The sequence below is a fragment of the Fusarium venenatum genome (assembly GCF_020744135.1).
Source record: "Fusarium venenatum strain MPI-CAGE-CH-0201 chromosome Unknown EDB82scaffold_3, whole genome shotgun sequence".
NCBI classification, from domain to species: domain Eukaryota; kingdom Fungi; phylum Ascomycota; class Sordariomycetes; order Hypocreales; family Nectriaceae; genus Fusarium; species Fusarium venenatum.
In genome coordinates this window covers 4,368,347-4,389,012 of record NW_027072131.1, presented here as the reverse complement: position 1 = coordinate 4,389,012, position 20,666 = coordinate 4,368,347, and the positions used below count along the sequence as shown (strand labels likewise).

Here is a 20,666-nt window from a genome sequence, read left to right as displayed (position 1 = left end):
AGCTACCCATGTTGCATTACAAAAGTCCAGTCGTACTTACTTAGCATGGGAAAAGAAGCTGTGAGTAAAATATCACTAGCCAATGCGGATAATAAATTAAGAGATCGCCATCTTCGTGACGAGGCTGAGACTTGCAGCTGTGCCGTCCGTAGAACACGACTAAGACCTTGTCACACATAGGTCGCGGAGACGGACAAAGCCCCGACACCTCATCAACTAGCTTGTACCCGGAAACTTACTTGCCGGTAAACAGAAGATCAAATCAGCACGTCAGTTCCAGGATTCTTATGAGACCCTCTCTTTACTTGTTGTCAAACAACCTGAAGAAGTCTAGTGTTCAACTGATTGGCTATGAATCTTGGACAGTTTTACGCCACAGACACGTCCTATCTCTTTAAAGCCGAGTGACTGTCTTTCTGATGCGCCACAGCTAGATGCGGCTGATAAGCAACAAAACCAGATATCCACGTCCGTGACACTGGTGCTCGTATCCAATATCGGGAGTTGGCCTAGGTATATCGAATAAACAGTTACCTTTTGACTCGTACTAGCCCGAGTTTAATACTTGAGAATTTCTCAATTAAGTAATAGTTGAGTTTTGTCTCGGTTGTGAGCTGAATAATTATGATGAATTGCATTGTAATCTTGGCAAAAATTCCATGACTTGAATGGAAGATTTGACCGGATGATAAAAAACATTATGGCATCCGTTGCTCAACACAGGGGGAAGACAATTCATTACTTGGGTCGTGAACGAAGAAAGAGATATAGCATTAATGATAGAGATTATATAAATATAGAATTGCGTTGTCAAGGTATTATTATTCTTTTTATATAGTGATTCTTTCTCAGTACCGGGTAATTAGAGATTGGTTGCCGAGGGCTGTTTAGTCACGGCATGATCATAGTGTTAATCTAAGGGCAAAATCAATAACCAATAAGAAATCGCCTCGATGGCTCAGTGGTAGAGCGTGTCACTAGTAATGACAAGGTCCACGGTTCGATCCCGTGTCGAGGCAAGATATCTAGGAGTAATACTCCATTCTCAGAGTCTTTTCTTTTTTTATTATATTTATTGTTCTCTTATTTTGTAAATCGAAAGTTAAAGTTTTCCCCTTACAACCATAGGCATGTCAGTAAATACAGCCTGAATCTGTTGGACGCGTTTTAGCGCCTCAGTCGCGTAAATTAGTATACGCGGTCGCACAGTTAGGTGCTAATTTAAGCGGGCGCGATTTTGTTAAACTGTAAAACTCACATTCGTATAGTGATCGAATATGTATACATGAAGCCCTTAAATACACCAACGCCGTTCGTATCACACTCCCAGCCTTCTAAGTTGTTCAACGCCCATCAAATGCACAATACAAAGTGTTGCAAAACACGTTTTCCAGAACAATAATTTCAGAATGACCCCTGTTGATTTGCCAGTAATTTCGGCTTGCTTCTTTCAGTAGCCTCTCCATACAGCCATACAGATACTACATCTCCAACGGCATACTGAACTCCCAGAATCCCAATAATTGTTTAATGTTCGCCCCATTGGACTTAGTAGTCAAACTGATCATGGTCTTCTTCCCACTTAGAGTATCGAGTTGCACAATAGAGAGTTCCATCGCCTCACTCAGCTCCAGGTTGAGTTGGTGGGCTCCCGGTAAAAGGTTAGGCGTGACATGAGTGCCGTTCCACATCCGAGAGGGTTGCATGTCGTCATTCATGTCATATTGGGTTTGCATAGCAAGCAGTGGCTGGGATTGCCGGTGGACATCAGATCCTTCAAAGTCCACGCTAATGTGTGGCTGGAGGCTGCGATAGCGGAGGTCGATCATTTCATCCTCAAGTTGTCGAACATGATTGACGGCTTGACGGTATGTGATGACAAGGTCATCCCATCTCTCTTGTGCAGAGAAGTCTGATTGAGTGGAAGGTGTTGCAGGTGGAGTAAACGAGAAGGACGAGTCGGTTGGAGTCATTATACCCGTCTCAAACAAAGACATTGGCTCGTCTATGTCGAGTACTGAAAAGTATTAAGATCATTCCTTTGGCTTCACAATGTCTGGGCTCTTACCTTCAAAGTCAGAAGGGGACAAGGTGTCAACAGAGTCACCACTGGAAATGCTTGACACATCTCCATCGTCGTCCCAAGCGATACGAGCCATATTCTGCTGTAGATGGTAGATAATACTGAGATGCAATCGTCTGAGATAGTTGGGCGCTTTGCTCGTCTGGGTGGTTGTGAGATGATCGTGACGAAAATATTTATACGGTTCAGGAAGTATTGTAAGGACGATATGAACTTTGAATGTCGTCGCTCAGATTTCAAGTTGAAAATAGCTTCTATTTAAGTGACATGTTCAAACGGCTGTATATGTTGTACTGAAGCCTGGATTGCTGGTTAGCTATACATATACAGCCTTTGTTGGCGAGTGGAATTTCAGGAGCGAACAAGGGGAACAAACACCGACGGGTGATTAGAAACATGGAAGTGTTACAAAGAACAATATGAAATAAAGATCATTGTCATGAAGGTACAGGAACATTCACATCCCTTGCAGAGCTCCAGGATGGACAGACTTACTTACAAAAAGAGTCACTGAGAAATTAACGGAATCACCTCAAGTGTAGTTTTTGTTCTGAAGAAAGGTGAGTGAGCGAGCGTGGAATTGACAACAACTGACTCTGGAGTTCTTTTCTTCTAGCGCACCTCTCCCTTTTGTACAATTCTGATTATCAACTAACCAGAGCGGGGACAGTTTCACACCAGCAAACTCTGAAAACGCCTTCTGCGGCCAACGGTCATCATCATCCAATGATAAATAGCGGCACTACGGCCCAGCGACTAGACACAGCTTATGACAGGTGGTGGGACAAACTTTATTACCACGAACCAGTTATTTCAACGTTGAATTCACAAGGCGTCTTCTTTCATTGCCAAAAACAGCACGTGGTTGTTGATCTCTTTGGACCACCTTTGAACCTTGTAGCCACCTTGGGAAAAGTTGTCACAAAAAGGGCACAAGCGGTGAAGCAGTAGAAGGGTCTTTCGAAAGTTGTGCGACTCTGATTCCGCACGTGAGTATTGCTCAATACGTCACGACAGCCCCTATTTGAGGTCTACCCACATGGTCGTTTCTCGAGACCTTGCTGGGCCTGACTAGTGAGACTTGAACATCTGGAAGCTAAAACTCGATTCATTATCACGATGTACTAGTCTGCATATGAATTAATGGTTTTATTGCTGAGCCTACCTCTTTCTGCGACTTTGACTCTGGACCATCTTCAGTAACTCAGAGTAAAGCTACATATCAGATTCCACCCCCAGAAAGTGTTAGCTTCCTGGATAAAGACACTGATACTACGACTTACCTACGACGTGTGAACGTATTGGGGTAAACACGTTTTGGCCACGATTCTCCTCCACCTCCCTCCGGCCAGGTCGCTTAGTTTATGAAGCGACGAGTTTCGGGACGAAGCTCATCCTCGCGAGCAGCGGCCTCAGCACGCATCCTGCCCCTGCGAGTAGCATCATCGACACGAGCAACGGCCTCGGCATGCATACGCCTCCTACGAGCGGAGTCAGCACGAAGTTGGGCCTCGACGCGGAGCTGGGCCTCGGCACGAAGCTGGGCCTCGCGAGCCTCAGTCTCGCTCTCGTACACGCTAGAAGAACTAGAAGCAGAGCCCTGACGCTCATCCATCGTATAACGACGTGATTCAGCATCAAACTGTTCCTCATTAACAGCAATCTCATCACGAGGTTGGCGTCTGCGAGCAGCGGCCTCGCGCTCTTTCATAGCATGGCGACGAGATTCGACATGATACCGATGCTCATGATAGGCAGCCTCAGCACGAAACTGACGCACACGAGCGGCGACTTTGCGCTCACCCATAGGATGACGACGAGGTTCATCACGAAGCTGGACCCCATAAGCAACGGCCTCGGGGCTATCCATGGGAGGACGATAAGGGCCACAAAAAAGCTGGTCCTGATCTGCAATGGCTCTGTATCTCTCCAGAGTCATACCTTGGTCAGCACGATACTTGTCCGGGCTCTTGTCAGGTACACAGTCGGCCAAGACTTCTTGGTGGACGTAGGCCCAATCTGCCTCTTCCTGACTGGACCGGAGGTCAGGACGTTCTTGCAGCTTGTACCTGTGCTTCTCCCTACCTTTCTCCTCGTTACTGCTCTCGGAGTTACTGGAGAATGTTGAACGAACCGCCTCCTTTAGAGTCGACAGAAACTTGGAGGACTTTTCACTAGCGGCCTTGAGGCCGGACTGAGTACGGGAAGAAGGCATACTTGCGGTATTCCGGGTACTGGTTGCGTTGCTAGAAGTTCCAAAGGTGATGTCGCTTCTGATTGGTGAAGTGTCTCTAGGTGTGGAAGAGTACAATTTGTGGTTGCTGTGAGTTGGAAAGAAGGCTAATTTCGTAGAGTGGGCACGGACCAGGTATATATATGTATAAATTTCGTGTTCACTCGCTTCTTATTTAAGTCCTGTCTGCTAGTTCGTTGTATGTTTCCGATTTTATCTTTATTTTGTTCGTGTCATATGGTGGCTTGTGTACATACCCAGGTGTATTGTGCAATGGAGCAGCAGGCTGTTGTGTGGAAAGGGGTGTTGGTGATGTATTGTTGAACTGCAGAGCAGAGTATTCTTACTAAATAAGCAATTGTGCTGCTTTAACTGAAGATAGGCTTTGATAATGTAAGTCGAATGAACGCCACGAGACGCTTTGAGAACACAGTAGCACACAATACGTACACAGTCCCTTTGTGTGTGTGTATGTACTAAATGCACTCATGGAGTGATCGTCTCTACTGCTGCGGACTAGTTCGATCTTCGTAGGTATATGTGAAATATGGCTGGCTCAGTCACGTTACTATGGAGAATCTGTACCAGGTGTACGCCATACATGTTCAACTTGTCTACTGCTCCATATTAACATTGTTATGACTTCCCATTTTGAAGAGCGGGCTTTCATTGCTTACAATCGAACAGTTTTCATCCTACAGCCCACAAAAAAACAACAGCAGAACAAAGACAGAACAACATGTATGCTAGGCTTTGAGTTGAGAGGACACAAGTGACTTGGGCTTATCAACAATGACCCTTTTGCATCATTTTGGTCGCATCCTTCCCAACTATGAAGCTCGATTTCCCCCTCGCCCGATGGAACAGGCTCATCGGGATGGCATTCGCTATTGGAGCCCTCATTTGTTGTTCAACGAGGCTGATGTTCTCTTTGGAACAAAGAAGACTGAGACTATGGGTCTGTTGTGACAAGAAGAATTATGGTGGCTATCCAGAGCCACAGACTCCACAATTTGAATAATGTGGCGTTATGGAATATGACTTCTTTCGCGAGAGTGTGTTCATACCTTTCTCAGCTGAAGCGCCCATGGGAGGATCATACCATATTCATTTGAAAAAGGGCGATGCTATTCCTTTTACGTACCTTAAGGCCATTGGTGGAGGCTATGCTGGCAATGATTTGCGTCTTACCACACCTACTGGGAAATCTATTCCAGGCATGCAGGGATCAACTGTCGAGGCTTGTAATGCTGGCAAGTTTACTTAGATGTGGTGACTTTTTCTTCCTTAGACATTATTTATTCATTGCAATTAATCGGCCATCAAACAATCCAATATTATTTATGAACCGGTGCTGCCTCTCACTTTAGGATAGACTCTTTAGGTGATAACCATTATTACAAGGGTACCCTGAGGGATTTGAATTGCTCAGATGCTGTCAGCCAATATGAAACCAGGCCAAGACTTTGTTGGTTGACCCGTAATTTTAATTTATCGTGGGGTTATTAAAGGAAGCCAGCCGTCAGAATGCCCTCCTCGCAATTTACCGATTCCATCTGCGGACATTTCATATCCAACATGCCTTCCACGACCATTACATCGCTTCTCTGGCCTGCAGGCAGCAGTGTAGCTGTTACAGGCGAGGTTTTCGAAGCCGAACCCACCGAAACACGATACATGCTACGAGGTTGTAAAGACATCGAGTGCGATTACCAGACAGCATTTGTCAATCTCGGCCCATGGGCCAGCGAGACTTTACCGAAAGGCGCTGCCGAGACAGGCGTCTACGATGTGCATGGAACTGTTGATGGAACTGTATATTCCAGCGTCTGCGAAATGAGCCGGTCCGTGATCGAGAAGTGCACTGTCTCGATGCAATCCGGGTTCGACGATTCGACAGAGTATATAACAACCAGGACAAAGGGCGAGACGGGTGCAGATTTCACCCTTTCATACCACGCTGTCACGCTTACCCGCGGATTCGAGAAATTTTCTTCCACTTCAGACGCCACACCGGCCAGCAAGGATTCATCTACTGATGCAGCTTCCTCAACCACTGCGGCTTCGACTGCCACCGAGACCAGCCTTAATAGCGCAACAGATGAGCCCAACAGCTCAACCGACACGGATATCCCAAACAAAGCAGCCACCGCCACGGAATCATCTGACTCGGCTGCTCCCACGGAGACGAATTCCGCCGGATCTCAACCTCTGATTCGTGCATTCGCTGCTCTGGCTTTAGCCGGATTGGCAACTACGTTGGTTATTTAACTCGGAGCGTACCAGACTGGAACATTCAATACCAGCTCTTGAATCACCTCCCATTCACATAATTATTCGGACATTTATTTAATACATGGCTACTGATACTGTAGAAGTGTTAAGCCTGTTATTAATATTTTCTGGACTGTGAGAACCAGATTGCTTCAACTTTCGCACGATATTGCAAGGAAAGGATGATGTCAATATAACCCCCAATTGAAAAATCCGTCATATACCGTAATGAACGTAGGGCACCCACAAAGGCCTAATATCAGATTCTTCGTCCACTGCGACGATATCCCGTGCTCGTCTATGTCCATCTTGTGCCATCTCAGCTTCAATCCATCGACTCCGCAACTCACGTGACGCCCTGTGAAGACTTCTACTCACAGACTCATGGCTCATGCCCTCCTTCAACAGCCCATCATAAGTGATCCTGTCCATGTCAACACACGTTCGATCATTCACATCCCACAGTGTTCCGATAACATGCTGAAATCCCGCCAGCTGGAAAGCACTTGTCATGTGGATGGCCTCGTCAACGAAGCCTGCGGTCCGAATTCTGCTTGTTCCACATGCAGATAGGTAGGCGAGAAACGGCATCTCTCTGCCAAGATTCATGTCCAGAATGTTTTCTACCGATAAAGGATCATCTTTCCAATCTGAAAGCAAAATACGACTTTCCAATGGGTTCAGGGAGTTGGTCCCTCCGTGACCTGCGAAATGGAAAATGGAACAAGATCTCAAAGTTGACAAAACGTCTTTCTTGTAAGTTAATGGCTCTTTGGGTGATATTATGTCCGAACCCTTTGTAACATCGCAGATAACTTGGATCTCTTTGACTGCGTGGTCGAGATGGCCCTGTTCGGGTGTACTCTCCATTGCTACTAGAATAAGGTCTTCATTACCCTTTTGCTCCTGGCGCATCGGAATGTGCTGGCGTCGGCTGTGAATAAGCGTCTTTACTGATGGACTGTAAGATGAAACTACTCTATCAAGAGCCGTCTTTTCACCTTTACCCAAGTGGCATCCAGTAGCGTGAAGTGGAAACCCAACAAGTCGTCCTGTCGGAATCCACCATACGTGAGACCAATTGTTATCTACAAGTGTCTTGACAATGCCCATGGCATCGAGGACAGGTGACACGATAACATTCCAGAGCCACTCTAGAGTCTCGAGCGAGCCGCGGTCGCGACGATGGATGTCACCCCAGGACAGAACGGGTAAAGGCACAGTACGTGCCCCTGATGGTTCGATAATCAAGGCGTGGCAACCGAATTGGCTAATGTTTATAATCACAACTGGTCCATCCCTTGCCGCTGCCAACAAATCTTCAGCAGATGGAGCAAGCAAGAAGGCCTCAAAGCCAGGTTGAGTTCGAATATCTTCCAGAAGGATTTTTAATTGCTCCTCTTTGTCATGCATTCTTTCTGCTTCACGCGAAGGTTGTCTAGGTTTGTCGCGCTCTGTAATGCTGGTCTTGGCAGCAGGTACATCAAGCTGCCCACGAAGCTGAACAAATCTTCTGGCCAAGTCTGGGTGCTCTTTCTGAAGCATGGATAAGTCAGTCCGCAGATCTTGTAACGAACTTGCAATGATGTTGCGTCCAGTTTCGAGCAACTGAACAGCATCAATTGTGCTTCGATTGTTCAGCAATGCAACAGCCGCTGCGTCAGATGCAATAGCAACAGCTTGCATTAACAAAGTCTGCCTATCAATGTTTTGTATAGAACGCGAATTCAAAAGAGGGATCAATTCGACAGTGAATTTGGCGATATTGTAGGCTTGGTCCAAGTCTGCAAGTATATCTGGCAATAGCAAGAAGTAGCGACCGGCGGTGACACGACTCAGTGTAGGTGATGCTTTGTGATAGATAGCAGAAGTAAAGCATTTCTTTGCCTCTTCTAATTCTTTCGGAATATTGGTCTGGGAGTAGCTTTCTGCTAAATGTGTACCGAGGTTACTCAACAATGACGCTCGGTCAGGAAATTCAGCCGGAGCTGCCTCAATAGCCCTCTGAGCCATTTTGATAGCGTCTTTGAGGTCTGTGACTTTCATCAACTGAGAGTATCTCATCCTTAGTAAAGTTGCCAAGTTGTGTAGATATCGAACTCGCTCAGGATGAGCAGTTGGTACAACTTGAAGAACCTGGCGTGCGACCTGTATGGCTTCGTCTAGGTCATTGCTCTTTCCGGTCTGGACAGCTTTGGTTCCGAGTATTGTAGCAAGTGTAGCCTGCATCGCTCCCCTATAAACATTGGTCTTTGGCGTGTCTTTGATGCCCTGTTTGATGAGGTCTCTGGCTTCTATCAAATCCGATAGTGCTCCTGACCTGGTGTTTCTTGCAAGAAGTAGATTGGCGAGATTATTAAGATGTCCAGCTCTGCCATTTTGGGATTGAGGTGGAACTAATGACATCTCTCCTCATCTGAATCGCTTCGTCCAAGTCAGAAATACCTCCGGTTCGATTAAATCTGTAATATAGTAGGTCTGCAAGGGTACCCAGTCTGTCGCCTCGCTCGGGATGTTTCGCCTCTGTGTGATCAACAGCTTGTCTTGCAGCTACGATTGCCTCGTTGAGGTCCTCCACATTTCCTTCCACTGTGTATCGCTCTCCCAATTGTAATGCCAAGCTAATCAATATCGCGTGCCGGTTTATATAACCTTCAGGTGCGGACGAATTGGCAGTTCGGAAAGTCTTGACAGCTTCGTCCAAGACTTCTCTTTTACCAGCAGCGGAATAATATTGCCCAAGACGATGTCCAAGGTTGCATAGAAATGCAGACCGATCAGGGTCCGACTCAGGAGTGCACGTAATGGCTTCTCGGGAAACCCTAATAGCCTCTTCTAAGTGCTTTATCTGACCTGTCTGCCTGTATTTTTCACCAAGTTGGATGCCTAGGTTGCTGAAAAGAGCACCACGCTGAACATAAGTAGGAGGCGCCAACTCGATTGCCTTGCGAAATGACTGGCAAGCAGCATCCAAGTCTATTATCATTGTTGTTCGGTCGTATTTATCGCGCAGGCGGGAAGCCATGTTATTCAACAACCCGGCATGTTCAGAAGGATATGAACTTGGAATACGCTCAACCGCTTGTCGATAGTAACCGATGCTTCTGTTCAGGTCACCCAGAGACTGGGTGTATAGATATCTGGTATATGATTTTTCTGCAAGTAGATTGAGTTGCTCGACTTGAGAAATGGGGTCATCCAGGTGCTGTTGTGGCTGGAAAAGCCCTCGAAGAAAGTCCATCGTTTATATCAGACTTTGCAGTACGGGAACAAGTACTGCAGGCAAGTTGGATGTGTCGAAAGCAACCTATCCTCTGGCTAGGCTGTACAATAAAAGCTGTAATGATTCCTGTAGTGGCGGGGTAGAGGAGAAAGATTGAGAATAGGAAGACAGTAAGCATGACGACAGCTTTTTATTTACCAAGATTGCAGCCTGATTTCATCACGTGCAGTTACTGCAGGATCGAGACGAATCATTGTGCATAAGAGACCTAAAGGGCCGTATGGAACTTGAGTGGCAATTTATTATATGCTATATACTAGTTAAGACATCGGCGCTGATACACTTCTCCCGTTCAAAATTGTGATCCAGAACAGTTCCACAAATACACCAGTAGCGTTGGTCAATATTCCACAGACTATTGACTATTATCCTCCTACAATCGGTCAGGAATGCTTCGTGGGGTAAGGATCACATCAAGAGGATCTCTCTCCCAAATAAAGTATGACTTGGTCCTGTGTTCCCATCCTATGGTGTTAGGGTCCAGGCTAATGTCAAAGTTCCAGAGCACTCGAGCCAGCATCACTCTCATTTCAGCATATGCCAGACTATAAACCAGTTAGTCATCATTGTGTTCCAAAAGTCAGACAGGATCACAAGAATGAAGCGAAAGAGAAATAACTGCCTTACTTCTTCCCAACGCAGTCTCTGGGGCCAACTGAAAAGGGTGTCAGTGCCCTTTTTGCGTCGTTCGCAAATCGTGGGTCATCTAGCCAGCGTTCAGGGTGATATTCGTCAGGGAGCGCAAAGTGGTCAGGGTTGTGATAGACAGCCCATTGCCAAACGTCCATTGAGGCCTGAGAAATTGTTAGCCATGATCAATGTCGTACTCACTAGAGTACATACTCCGCCAGGAATAAACTGATCGATGATGACATCTCCTTCATCACGGATCTTGCGCTGAATTCCATTAATGACAGGTGGGAACATGCGAAGACCCTCGTTCAGAGCAGCCAGCATGTAAGTTAAGCGCTGTGCGCTAATCATATCAATTTCGCTTTCCGATTTGAAGGATGATCGAACCTCATCGCAGAGTTTCTTCAACGTCTCTGGGTTACTGGCCAAGAAGTACGTGGTGGCTGTGAGTAACGTCGCGGTGGTTTCAGACCCAGCAATGGTAAGGACTTGTGCATTGGAAGCGAGTTCCTCAAAAGTCATTTCCTGTTCGTTTGAATACAGGTCAATAGTGTTCAGGATATTTGAGAGCTGCGTCACTTACATTCCCAGATGCTCCCGTCCTTTTTATCATGGCATCGATAAAGTCAGGGCGATTCTCCTTCGTCTCAAGTCTCCTGCGCACCTTCTCTCGTCGTATCCATGTGCTCCGCCCATTTTGAGCATGATTTTTTTGGCGTCAGGGCTGTGATGGCCTTTCTCAGCCAAGGCATTCGGGCAAGACATCCCTGGTACGCAATGTCTTTGATACCGGCAAAAATGAGGGTGACCCAAGGATGAAGCTCCTTGTTATCGAGACAGCCAAAGGGCTCTCCAAATGCCAAGTCGCCAATAATATCAAATGTGGCAAAGTTGTACCATTCAGCTATATCAACGGGTTTTGTGCCATTTTCGCATACCTCACGAAGCCCGTTGATGAACTTGTCAACATAACCTAGTATAATGGGCTCTTGATCTACCATAGATTGATGAGAAAACCCGTGGGCAACAGCACGACGGAAACGCTGATGATCTTGACGATTGCCGCCGATGATGTTGTCATGATTGAATTGAGCAACGACTGGGTCCTTGGAGTTCTCCCCGGTCCCGCCCTTGCGATGGCCACGAAGATCCTTCATTCCATCAGGATGATTGATAGAAAGGTCTTTTGGACCAATTCTCACAATGGGACCATACTGCTGATGTAGCTGAAGCATCTTGAAATGGCCTTGGCCAGAAAGAAACAACCGCGTGTAGGGAATGTTGGAGATGGCCCAGAGCTTCGGACCGGGGAATTTGCGCAGTGGATTGAAGAAGAGGTTGTAGACAGCTTCGAAGAGGAGATATCCGATCACCTTGGAGTTTTTAGTTGTCATACGGACAATATAGAAGCATGATACCAGGACAAGAGGCTTACCGAGACTAGAGCGAAAACTGGCAGTAATGCCAATGGACGTATAATTGCTCCATCTTCGAGGAGGGAGAGTAATGCCATGGTTATTGTTGAAGGAATTTGTTGCAAGTTTGAATGTAGATTTTATTGATGAGCTACAACTTTCTGACTGGAATCTTAGACGAAATGACGAAGCTTATATAGACTATTCTCTCGATACAGCTTGAGATAGAGGCAATGGAACGCCTCTTGGTCTACAAACTTGGCGCCTCATCGAGCATTGCACTCTCTCTAATACTCGGGTCCGAGCAAAACCCCGTGGGTGGATATAGTTTGCATGACTCACGTATCATCTCATGCGAAAAGTATCCAATTAATTTAAATTTACACGAAACTGATCAGTTGTAGCGTCTGCTAGAGAGGGTTATGGGTAAGGTAACTTAAGGTGAGCAAATCAACGAAGGCCTCCCATCATTGTTTTCTAGCCTATATGATAAATAGAAGTGATTGATATAAGGCCCAGTGGCGAGCCTTGGGCTTGACACCACTGGTGATCATTTTCGTGGAAAGTTACAGTATACCAGATCAATGTCGAACTTTATCTCTTCTGAGTTATGTAATGCAACCCCACGCGGAAACATTTGTGTTACAGTAGCATCTTGGGTCTCCTCAATATTGAAATGGTATCCATCAGGTAGAGATCCTCACATTTGACATCATCATGAACTGATACCATGTGTGATCGATGCATCTGAGGTTGTATGAAGATACAGTTTAGCGCTCGGAAATATGTGTATCAATCCGGTTAGCTGAGATACGGCCAGTATCCTGCTGCCAATTGGACCGGGTCCCAAACCGGACGGGCCGGTGGACCATGGGGTAGCATATGAACCTCTTCTTCTATGCATGAAGTTGCTAGTCTATCGTACTCGTTACAGCACAGGTTTTACAACTTGGTTATTGGAGGGCCACATGCTCGATTCCGAAACGAGACACTGCAATATTACCAATCGTCTGCCCGAATACAGAAATATCTATGCCACTTCCAAGACTCTTTGCACGGCTTGTGACTGGGATAGCCTGAAACCCCACTTGGCTAATGTCCAGCCCTTCAAGACAACTGCCGTGATTTATCACATGTAATTTTCAATAGGAGGTTTAGGCCCCATATTAAGCATATACGAGATGCATTATGCAGAAACAAAACGGAGCATGACCATCCGACGACATCCAGGATGATACATAACCGTCGTAGATAAAGATATCGGTATCCTCCACGGGCCCGAGACAAAAACTAACGTTACATTGCATCGCAATATTCTTAATTATACCCAGGATCAAGGTTTCCTACGTATTATTCTGCACCTAGACGTCGTATTGTGACGTGGAGCATGAAACATGGAATCGTGCGTGGGTATATGGGACTGAATTGTATATATGAAGGATCTAATCTGATAACGATAAGAAGATATAAAAGTAATTAATATATAGGCGATGGAAGATTATTAGTGAGTGATATCACAAGTGCATTATTTGAGAGGAGTTCCCTTGCGGTAGTCACAGTTGTGGCTATCAAAAGGACTTCCGCAACCATGGGAGCTGTCATGCTCAACAAACACAGCAGGCATGTTAAAGAAACAGCGAGGAATCTCTCCCTGGACAAGGTTGCTTGTGTCGACCTGATCACTATCTCCCTTGTTCAGGGCGCAGTCGATAAGAGCCTTGTAGTAAGTCTCGCGGTCGCCAAGGCCATAAGAAGCCATCTTCTCGTAGATATCTGCACTAACCTCATGCCACTGACCTTCACCGATAGGATTGGGGTCGTTTCGCATGATGTACCAGCAGTACTCCTCACCATCACGCAGAGGTAACCATTGACGACCAGTAGAGAAACCACACTTTTCACGGGTATCCTTGCCACCAAGCTTGTCTGCAACAAGGGACAATTTGGAGGCCTTCATAACGTCATTGGCAACCTTCTTCTGGATGTTGTTGGTGATGGAACCCAGAGTAACACGGACAGTCTCGACGTCGTCATCGAGCAGGAACCAGCCGCCATTGAACAACTTGGCGATCTTGGTCTGGTATGTATCCCACTTAGGGGCAGGAAGAGAGTTGTACTCATCTTCATTTCTACCGCCACCGGTGGCGATTCTAAGGGTGTCCTCCAGTCTGACCGAAGCCGCTTTGAAGACTTCGGCAAGACCAGCGGATACGGTGGCGGCTCCGTTATCCTCGTCATCTCCCAGCGACATGCCAGACATGAGACCAGCCATGAGACCCAGGCCAGCAGAAATGCCAGAGCCCTGCACGTTGGTGGTTAGAAATAGTTGACAAAAGGTGAAACAAGAGATAACCTACCACTCCAGGGATAAGACCTCCAAGGGCGTTGCCCATAGTCGCCGCCGCAGAAATCCAGCCTTTCATGTTATCAGGACTGTTCTCATCACCTCCAAAGTCCTCCATCATCTTGGGAATCTTGAGGCCATTGATAAGAGTCTCGGTGGTCAGTTGGCGGTGCAGTTCGGCGAATTTGCCATGCATGCCCTTGACAGACTGGAAAATCCAGTACGAGTTCTTGTTGATAAATGTTGTGCCATACTTCTCGAATTGTTGTTCGCAGCCGATGCCCCCCATAGGATTGCAAGAAGTTCCAATTAGACCACAACCACTGGCACCAGACTTGCCGTCAGTACCACCCATGACACGATCCTCAAGGTTCTTGAGCCAGTTGTTCTGGTGCTCTTAATGATAGTTAGTATTTGGAAACAATATCATGAGGAAGATGCTTACCGGGATGGCCGTTGATGAACAGCTCGAGATCGATGCCGGCTTCAGTCTTGGTCCAAAGGTCATCGACACCTTCGGCAGTTCTCAGATTCCAACCTTTACACATCTTTCCCTTGTCTGAGAAGACATCATCGTTGTCACGCTTGGAGAATAGAGGAGAGCCCTCTACCGCAGCAGCGAGGGCCAAAAGAGCAATGGCGTTCTTCATTGTGGTGAAGTAGCGAGAGACATATCTTGACTTTGTTGGTATTGTGAAGACGACTGTTGAAGGCTTGTTCCTCTAGCCCTTTGATGGAGTCAGACAGCCTATATATACTCATCGTTGTGGCTCAACTATCTTGGCATTATGCTGAGCTTGGCCGACAGTGAAAATTCACAGGCGTTTGCCGAGATGAGACTTGGCATCGTAGGATTCCAAGTGGTGTTGTATATTGTAATATAAACTGCCGTCAGGTAGTCAAAAGGATCTGAAGGATTCGTTGCCAAGAACATTGCCGCTGGGGTAAGGCTGTGTAAGGCTATAGAGCCTATAAAGATCGATGCTTATTAAGATACAACAACTATCATAATTAATGCAACAGGTTTGAATCCACAAATCGCATGTCAAAGGGAAATTGTCTCGCAATTCCTATAATCCCTGGACCTTTTTTCTTCCATCTGGGTCATTCACGAGGTGGGTCTTTTCCGAGCTTACTTTAATCGCTGGTTGGACACGCTAAAAACATAAACGAGGCTTTGACAACCCTGAAGAAATTTGAAACACGCTGGATTTCTGGAAGGGTTATTAGGTTTTACAGTTCTGATTGACAGTCTTTTTATTATAGACAAGGGAGGGATCAGGTTACATTTACGCGTTGCTTGCACGCTCATTCGTTGACCAGCGGCCATCCTTGAACTCGAGTGGTAGATGATGAGAGTCAGCACAGTAATGGTAACTTGGTAAATGTCAAAAGACTAGTCTAGTCCTATGTGTTAACTCCATGGTTGAGAGTGTTTCTTCCATGTGCTGCAAAACATGTTGGGTCTTCAGCTGTCAAATTTTCAGTAAGTAGTACAAACACGCGACCTGGAAGAAATGGCCGTACATACCTCGGCACCAGTAACACCAACATCTTATCCTGGATATATCTTGACTGAAAAGGAACTCTCTTTGAACTTTCCAATTAAATGAAAGCAAAATTTAACTATTATTATATCGTGTTACAGTAACTCCAGGTGGGTGAATATACATAAACTGGGCCGTTACCCTGGAGGTCAGCCACGTTGGTTGTCCTCGCCTATTATGTCCTGCACGCCGGGAGATGTTGTTAAAGGATCCAGTTTAATGTCAAGCAAGAATTACCTTACTACTTCTTCGTATTGCCTCAAATCGAAGGATTTTGTGGTGCAGCCTTTAAGCCACGGGGAAAGCAGAACTTATCTAGTCACTGTCACAAATAAAGTTCTTTACACACATTGTACAAGCAAAAGGACAGCAGTCAGGGAGATCAGATACACAATGTTTACGATGTCTTATGATTAAAGCTCATATATTGATCTTGTGGATAGTCAAGCCGATGTCGAGTTGCGCTTGAGCAGACTTGACGTAGTCTCATCTTTATTCACGGTGTTGAGATTGGCAACGCGCATGCACTTGTGGCCAGGAACCACAGGGAACCGGACTGTCCCACCCATCTGTTCCAGTCTTGTGAGAAAAATATCGCATAGAACTTGGACAAGAGAGAGGGTCACCAGAACGTGGTAATGGGCTTGACAACCTTTAAACAACTGGCGCGACACGCTCGTGATTGGGAGATCTCAGGGGTGGTCGTGGCCAATGACCTCTGTCCACACGAGACGTGCTTTCTTTATTCACCAAGCAATGACGCCCAGCCCATCCGTGTGTTGAGTGAGGTATGCTCCTGGTGGTAAATTGTGTAGGATTATGCGGCCTCGGTGTCTTCGTCAATTGAAGAGGTGGTAGGGTCGGCGGCGATGGAGAATATTTGAAGGCTAGTATCATTAGTGACAGTTGGGACAGCGGATATCGAGGCGTCGTACCTTGAGTTGCTTTCATTGTCTTAACCCTAGCTGTAGGGGTTAACAAAGGTGTAGCTGGCACGCGACAGACAGCATACATCGCTCGGCCATCATGACTTTGTTGACAACGCGGCAGAAATAGCCAATCACCCGAAATCATACAGCGCGCAAGTTGGCGGCAGCGGTATCGGCGAGGGGGATATCGAAGCAATCTCCTGGGGTGCAAAGAGCTTGTAGGTGGAGCTAGAACGGTGTTGGCCACCGTCGGCCGGATGAAGCTGGCTGGTCGCGCGACACGGGGCTGGGAACGGAGATGGGTAACGTCGCGGGAAAACATGACCGAGGTCAAATCACTTGGATGGGAGACGGTAGAATTTGGGTTACAAGTCGATGATATGTCCTTCAATCGTTCCCCCATAGACGTATCCTTATGTATTCGAGAACATCGTTCTTAACCATCTCTACCAGGTCGCCTCTTTCGAGAGAATCGGCCTTGACCACCAACTCGTCGACATCGTGCCTGACGTGCGTCAGTTCGTCGTCGATAGTTACCAACTCTGCGGTATTCTCGGAGGTCTGCTCCCCCACGCGGTCAATGTCGTCAGTCTGGTTCTCAAAGAGTGCACGTAGCTTGACTATGCCTTCTCTTAGATGCCGATTCTCGTTTTCCAGTCCCTTGATACGCTCTTCCATTCTTTCTTTCAAGCGTTGGTTCTCGTTCTCCAGCTCTTCGATGCGTCTGTTCAAGTCTTCTCTCGGGGGTTGTTTCGCGGTTTTTAGCCCCTTCAGCCGCTCCTCCATCTTTGCTAGCATTCGCGCTTCCATCTTTTCGAGCATAGCTTGTAATTCGGTCGTGGCACCACTGCGTTCAGCCCCGGAATCTTGGCGCCGCCGCTTTAACGGATTGATTGGGGCGCTCGGTGGTGGAGACCCGATTTCGTTATATGATGGAGGAGGTTGTCCAGTCTGGGCCGAGAGATGGATGACCTTGGCTCCATCGCCACCGTAGAGACTGGAGAGGTCGTAATCATTGCTACGAACTGATTTGGAACAATTTTGGCCGCACGCGTCACTGATGGATTGCAGCTGGCTGTTGGACAAGACACCATCTTGAATATAAACGGATAATGTAGTTGTATTGGAGATCTGACGGATAGCATCAAGAACTATCCTCGATTGCACACGAGCTGGTACAAGAGACTCGTCGGCATTTTTAGGGACAAGGGTATCAAAATTTTGGTTTAATTTAAAGTCAAGGCGCGTCGTACGAGATGTGAGCTTCTTTTGTATCGTGTCGGGAGCCTCTGTGGTGGAGGCGAAGGACAAGGTGCTGACAGCAGAAGAGCAAATACGCATAAGGAGCGCTGAAACGCCGTTGTCTCCATCCTTATCATCCTTCAGTCTGGTATTCTTTATCTTGATCGGTATGCTCAGTTCGAAGAAAGAGGTAGTTGCATCAAAGCGTGTCGTGAAGGTTATGCTGGCGTATTTGGGATCAGGCTCGATCAATGAACGGGTCGCGTCACCGTATTGCCATTCGATGACAGCAGGTGTCGATTTATCGATGTTTATATTCGACATATCTATATACGCAGAAAAAGGAGTAGGTTAGTTAGATAAAGTCCAGACTTACCAGATCACTCAGAAACAATACAGCGCAAAACAGACGGAGAACTGGTTTCGTCGACAGGTAACCCGTTGATCTCCAGAGCATAGCTGGCAGACCAAGCGTCAGCCCTCCAGAGCATAGCTGGCAGGACTGAACCAGGACCCTTCTACAGCCCCCGGTTGTTCCAACGAAGGGGCAGACTGGCGCAGAAGCGGAGTCGCTCGTTCGATGGGTACAAGTCGGAATTTTATACGGACTGCAGCGACGATGCGCAGGATCTTGACGCGATGTGCTGTATTGCGATGTTGTGATGGCGTTGTCGATGTTAATGATAGAGGCATAATTAAATGACAAGGCGGAGTGGAAACGAAGCAGAATGTCAGGTGATCCAAGGTGGATCAGTATGAGCATTCTTGTGATTCGTCAGAGCTGTGGCTGATTTTGGCCTCAGGCATTAACAATCTCGCAACATGCAAGTTAAATGGCAGCGATTGATGTACAGATTTTGGAATAATTCATGTCATCCGTGCAGTTTATATAAATGACTTGAACCTTTGATTCATCCACTAGTCTTTCAATTTTATTTCTGCATCTTGTTCTCTGAGGCACCTTTCTCTCCTCCGCTCAAGCACGTGTTGTAGTATGTGGGAGCGGTACAGGGATTCAAACACTTTGCCGCTATTGTTAGCGCAGTATCTGTTAGTGCTGCAGTTCTTTTTCACGGCAGATAAGTTCAACACAGCCAATAAGAGCCTTGATCAACTCCAACTCTCATTTCAGACTGGACGAGTCGACAGTCGACAATATCATCCGTTGTAGAAACTCATTCGATGTTGCATTAAACTTTTAAAACCCAATACAAAAAAAAAAGCCCAGCTGATCTTTTATAAGAGACCGACAGTAGCAACTAATCCGACTAGAGCCCAAACACTCAACACACGTTTCGCGCAAGCCCCACTAGTAAATGTCTCTGTAGGTGAGGCTTCACCAGTCACAACAACTATATCTTCATCAACGGTGCTTGTCGCTTCGTCACTTGCAGTTGTCGCCTTTGCAGATTGAGCATCGCTCGTGACGGATGCCTCAATAGAAGCAGCAACAGCAGTCTTGGCTGCCGAAAGATACTTCTCGCCGGCCGTGACTGTCACAGCAACCCAGTTGAAAGCTCCATAGCCAGCAAAGTAGTAAAATCCGTCGAACGCCGTGCCGGTGGAACGCGGGAAAGTCGCTGTAGGACCGAAATTGGCATTTCCGCCAATGTTGATAGTGGTGCATGTCTCAGCCCATGTTTTGCTCATTTGGCATTCGGCAGAGAAAGAGTACCCTTCTTCTCCCTCTTCAATGCCTTTATCGACATAAGATTCTTTGTAGATTCCTTTTGTAGGAGCTCCAGGTGTAGTTGTCTTGTCAGCCCACGGCCCGACAACGACGGTTTGCTTGGTAACGTAGCAATCGTCTTCGCCCTCCCAGGGGTACTTGTCCCAATCACAATCGAGGACGAAAGTAGTGGCCGTGGGATCAGCACCGACGACCTCGGCGAGGAAGTGGCCGTAATATGATGGAAGAAGAAGTGAAGTAGTTGTGACTGAAGACATGATGAGCAAAACTGATTTGATAGTAAATACAAGTGCAAGTCTGAAGAAGTGGTAGCAGAAGAAACAAATACGTGCAGGGACGTCGAAAATAATGGAGCTTTAATTGGGAGTTCGGAAATATCAGCCGATAATAAATTGAGCCAAGGCTTTGGTGTCTTGGCGAAAACATCGACTTTCAGGTGTACTTCCAAAACACGGAATAAATATGATAGTATTGTCCTATCAATATCGAAATCATACATTTGCACCAAAACTCCTGCCACTAAATCAACTACACTTGATACACTACGCCTTGAACCACTGGGTTGCGCTCTGATGGTCGATCAGACACAGCCGTTGAGGTTGGCCTAAAATAGAGGGCTCCATAACAATACATGCACACGACCAACAAACAATTAAAATTGCCTGCACGCACGACTCATGCCTCAGAATCTGGAGTTTCCAATATTTTTCCTCTTGCAAGTAGCAGGGATTATCTCTTTAATAGCTGTATTTGTCGAAATGATCTGTCCAAGGCAGCGATCAATACAATTCCCCCATCTACGTGCAATAATGAGCATAGATTGTGAAATCCGTTAGTGAAAGATCCGCTCCTCAAGTTTAATTACATAGCGTCTTTAAACTTACATCCGCAAATGAGTGGGCTCTGAATCGGCTATTGGTCTCAGCGGCGATGGTCTGTGTCTGTCTTAAGATAAGAGGTAAGCAAGGGGAACTAATTCATCACGAAATGTCA

The 20,666-nt window shown here is 46.5% G+C and overlaps 8 protein-coding genes and 1 non-coding gene across 9 annotated transcripts; 2 read left to right on the top strand and 7 right to left on the bottom strand.

Annotated features, from left to right (window-relative positions):
- Positions 1–947: 947 nt before the first annotated feature.
- Positions 948–1,019, top strand: EDB82DRAFT_t220. The gene has a single exon. It is a non-coding gene; the product is annotated as a tRNA-Thr (tRNA).
- A 462-nt stretch (positions 1,020–1,481) lies between these two features.
- On the bottom strand, positions 1,482–2,159 carry EDB82DRAFT_558755 (uncharacterized protein; the record flags this gene model as incomplete). The annotated part of the gene is made up of 2 exons (XM_025727810.1): positions 1,482–2,017; positions 2,069–2,159. 2 exons carry the CDS (start codon positions 2,157–2,159, stop codon positions 1,482–1,484), a joined length of 627 nt encoding a protein of 208 aa, XP_025582240.1.
- A 1,281-nt stretch (positions 2,160–3,440) lies between these two features.
- On the bottom strand, positions 3,441–4,406 carry EDB82DRAFT_558753 (uncharacterized protein; the record flags this gene model as incomplete). The annotated part of the gene is made up of 1 exon (XM_025727809.2): positions 3,441–4,406. A coding segment is annotated over one exon (966 nt), but the record flags the coding sequence as incomplete, so codon positions are not given.
- A 1,488-nt stretch (positions 4,407–5,894) lies between these two features.
- On the top strand, positions 5,895–6,587 carry EDB82DRAFT_477868 (uncharacterized protein; the record flags this gene model as incomplete). Its single annotated transcript, XM_025727807.1, has 1 exon — positions 5,895–6,587. One exon carries the CDS (start codon positions 5,895–5,897, stop codon positions 6,585–6,587), a length of 693 nt encoding a protein of 230 aa, XP_025582237.1.
- A 78-nt stretch (positions 6,588–6,665) lies between these two features.
- EDB82DRAFT_546946 (CHAT domain-containing protein) lies at positions 6,666–8,996 on the bottom strand (the record flags this gene model as incomplete). Its single annotated transcript, XM_065609476.1, has 3 exons — positions 6,666–6,685; positions 7,154–8,386; positions 8,543–8,996. The coding sequence occupies 3 exons, from the start codon at positions 8,994–8,996 to the stop codon at positions 6,666–6,668; spliced, it is 1,707 nt and encodes a 568-aa protein (XP_065464033.1).
- Positions 8,997–10,089: 1,093 nt separating this feature from the next.
- On the bottom strand, positions 10,090–12,019 carry EDB82DRAFT_558745 (cytochrome P450 monooxygenase; the record flags this gene model as incomplete). Its single annotated transcript, XM_025727805.2, has 6 exons — positions 10,090–10,418; positions 10,501–10,667; positions 10,717–11,031; positions 11,090–11,100; positions 11,171–11,879; positions 11,942–12,019. 6 exons carry the CDS (start codon positions 12,017–12,019, stop codon positions 10,247–10,249), a joined length of 1,452 nt encoding a protein of 483 aa, XP_025582235.1. The 3' UTR covers positions 10,090–10,246.
- Positions 12,020–13,446: 1,427 nt separating this feature from the next.
- On the bottom strand, positions 13,447–15,260 carry EDB82DRAFT_464584 (uncharacterized protein; the record flags this gene model as incomplete). Its single annotated transcript, XM_025727804.2, has 3 exons — positions 14,711–15,260; positions 14,279–14,661; positions 13,447–14,223 (listed from the first exon to the last, which is right to left on the bottom strand). The coding sequence occupies exons 1-3, from the start codon at positions 14,913–14,915 to the stop codon at positions 13,447–13,449; spliced, it is 1,365 nt and encodes a 454-aa protein (XP_025582234.1). The 5' UTR covers positions 14,916–15,260.
- A 1,868-nt stretch (positions 15,261–17,128) lies between these two features.
- Positions 17,129–18,474, bottom strand: EDB82DRAFT_433244 (uncharacterized protein; the record flags this gene model as incomplete). Its single annotated transcript, XM_025727803.2, has 2 exons — positions 17,129–18,206; positions 18,368–18,474. 2 exons carry the CDS (start codon positions 18,472–18,474, stop codon positions 17,129–17,131), a joined length of 1,185 nt encoding a protein of 394 aa, XP_025582233.2.
- A 649-nt stretch (positions 18,475–19,123) lies between these two features.
- Positions 19,124–20,020, bottom strand: EDB82DRAFT_507149 (uncharacterized protein). Its single transcript, XM_025727801.2, has one exon. It carries the CDS (start codon positions 19,928–19,930, stop codon positions 19,220–19,222), a length of 711 nt encoding a protein of 236 aa, XP_025582231.1. The 5' UTR covers positions 19,931–20,020; the 3' UTR covers positions 19,124–19,219.
- Between the last annotated feature and the right edge of the window lie 646 nt (positions 20,021–20,666).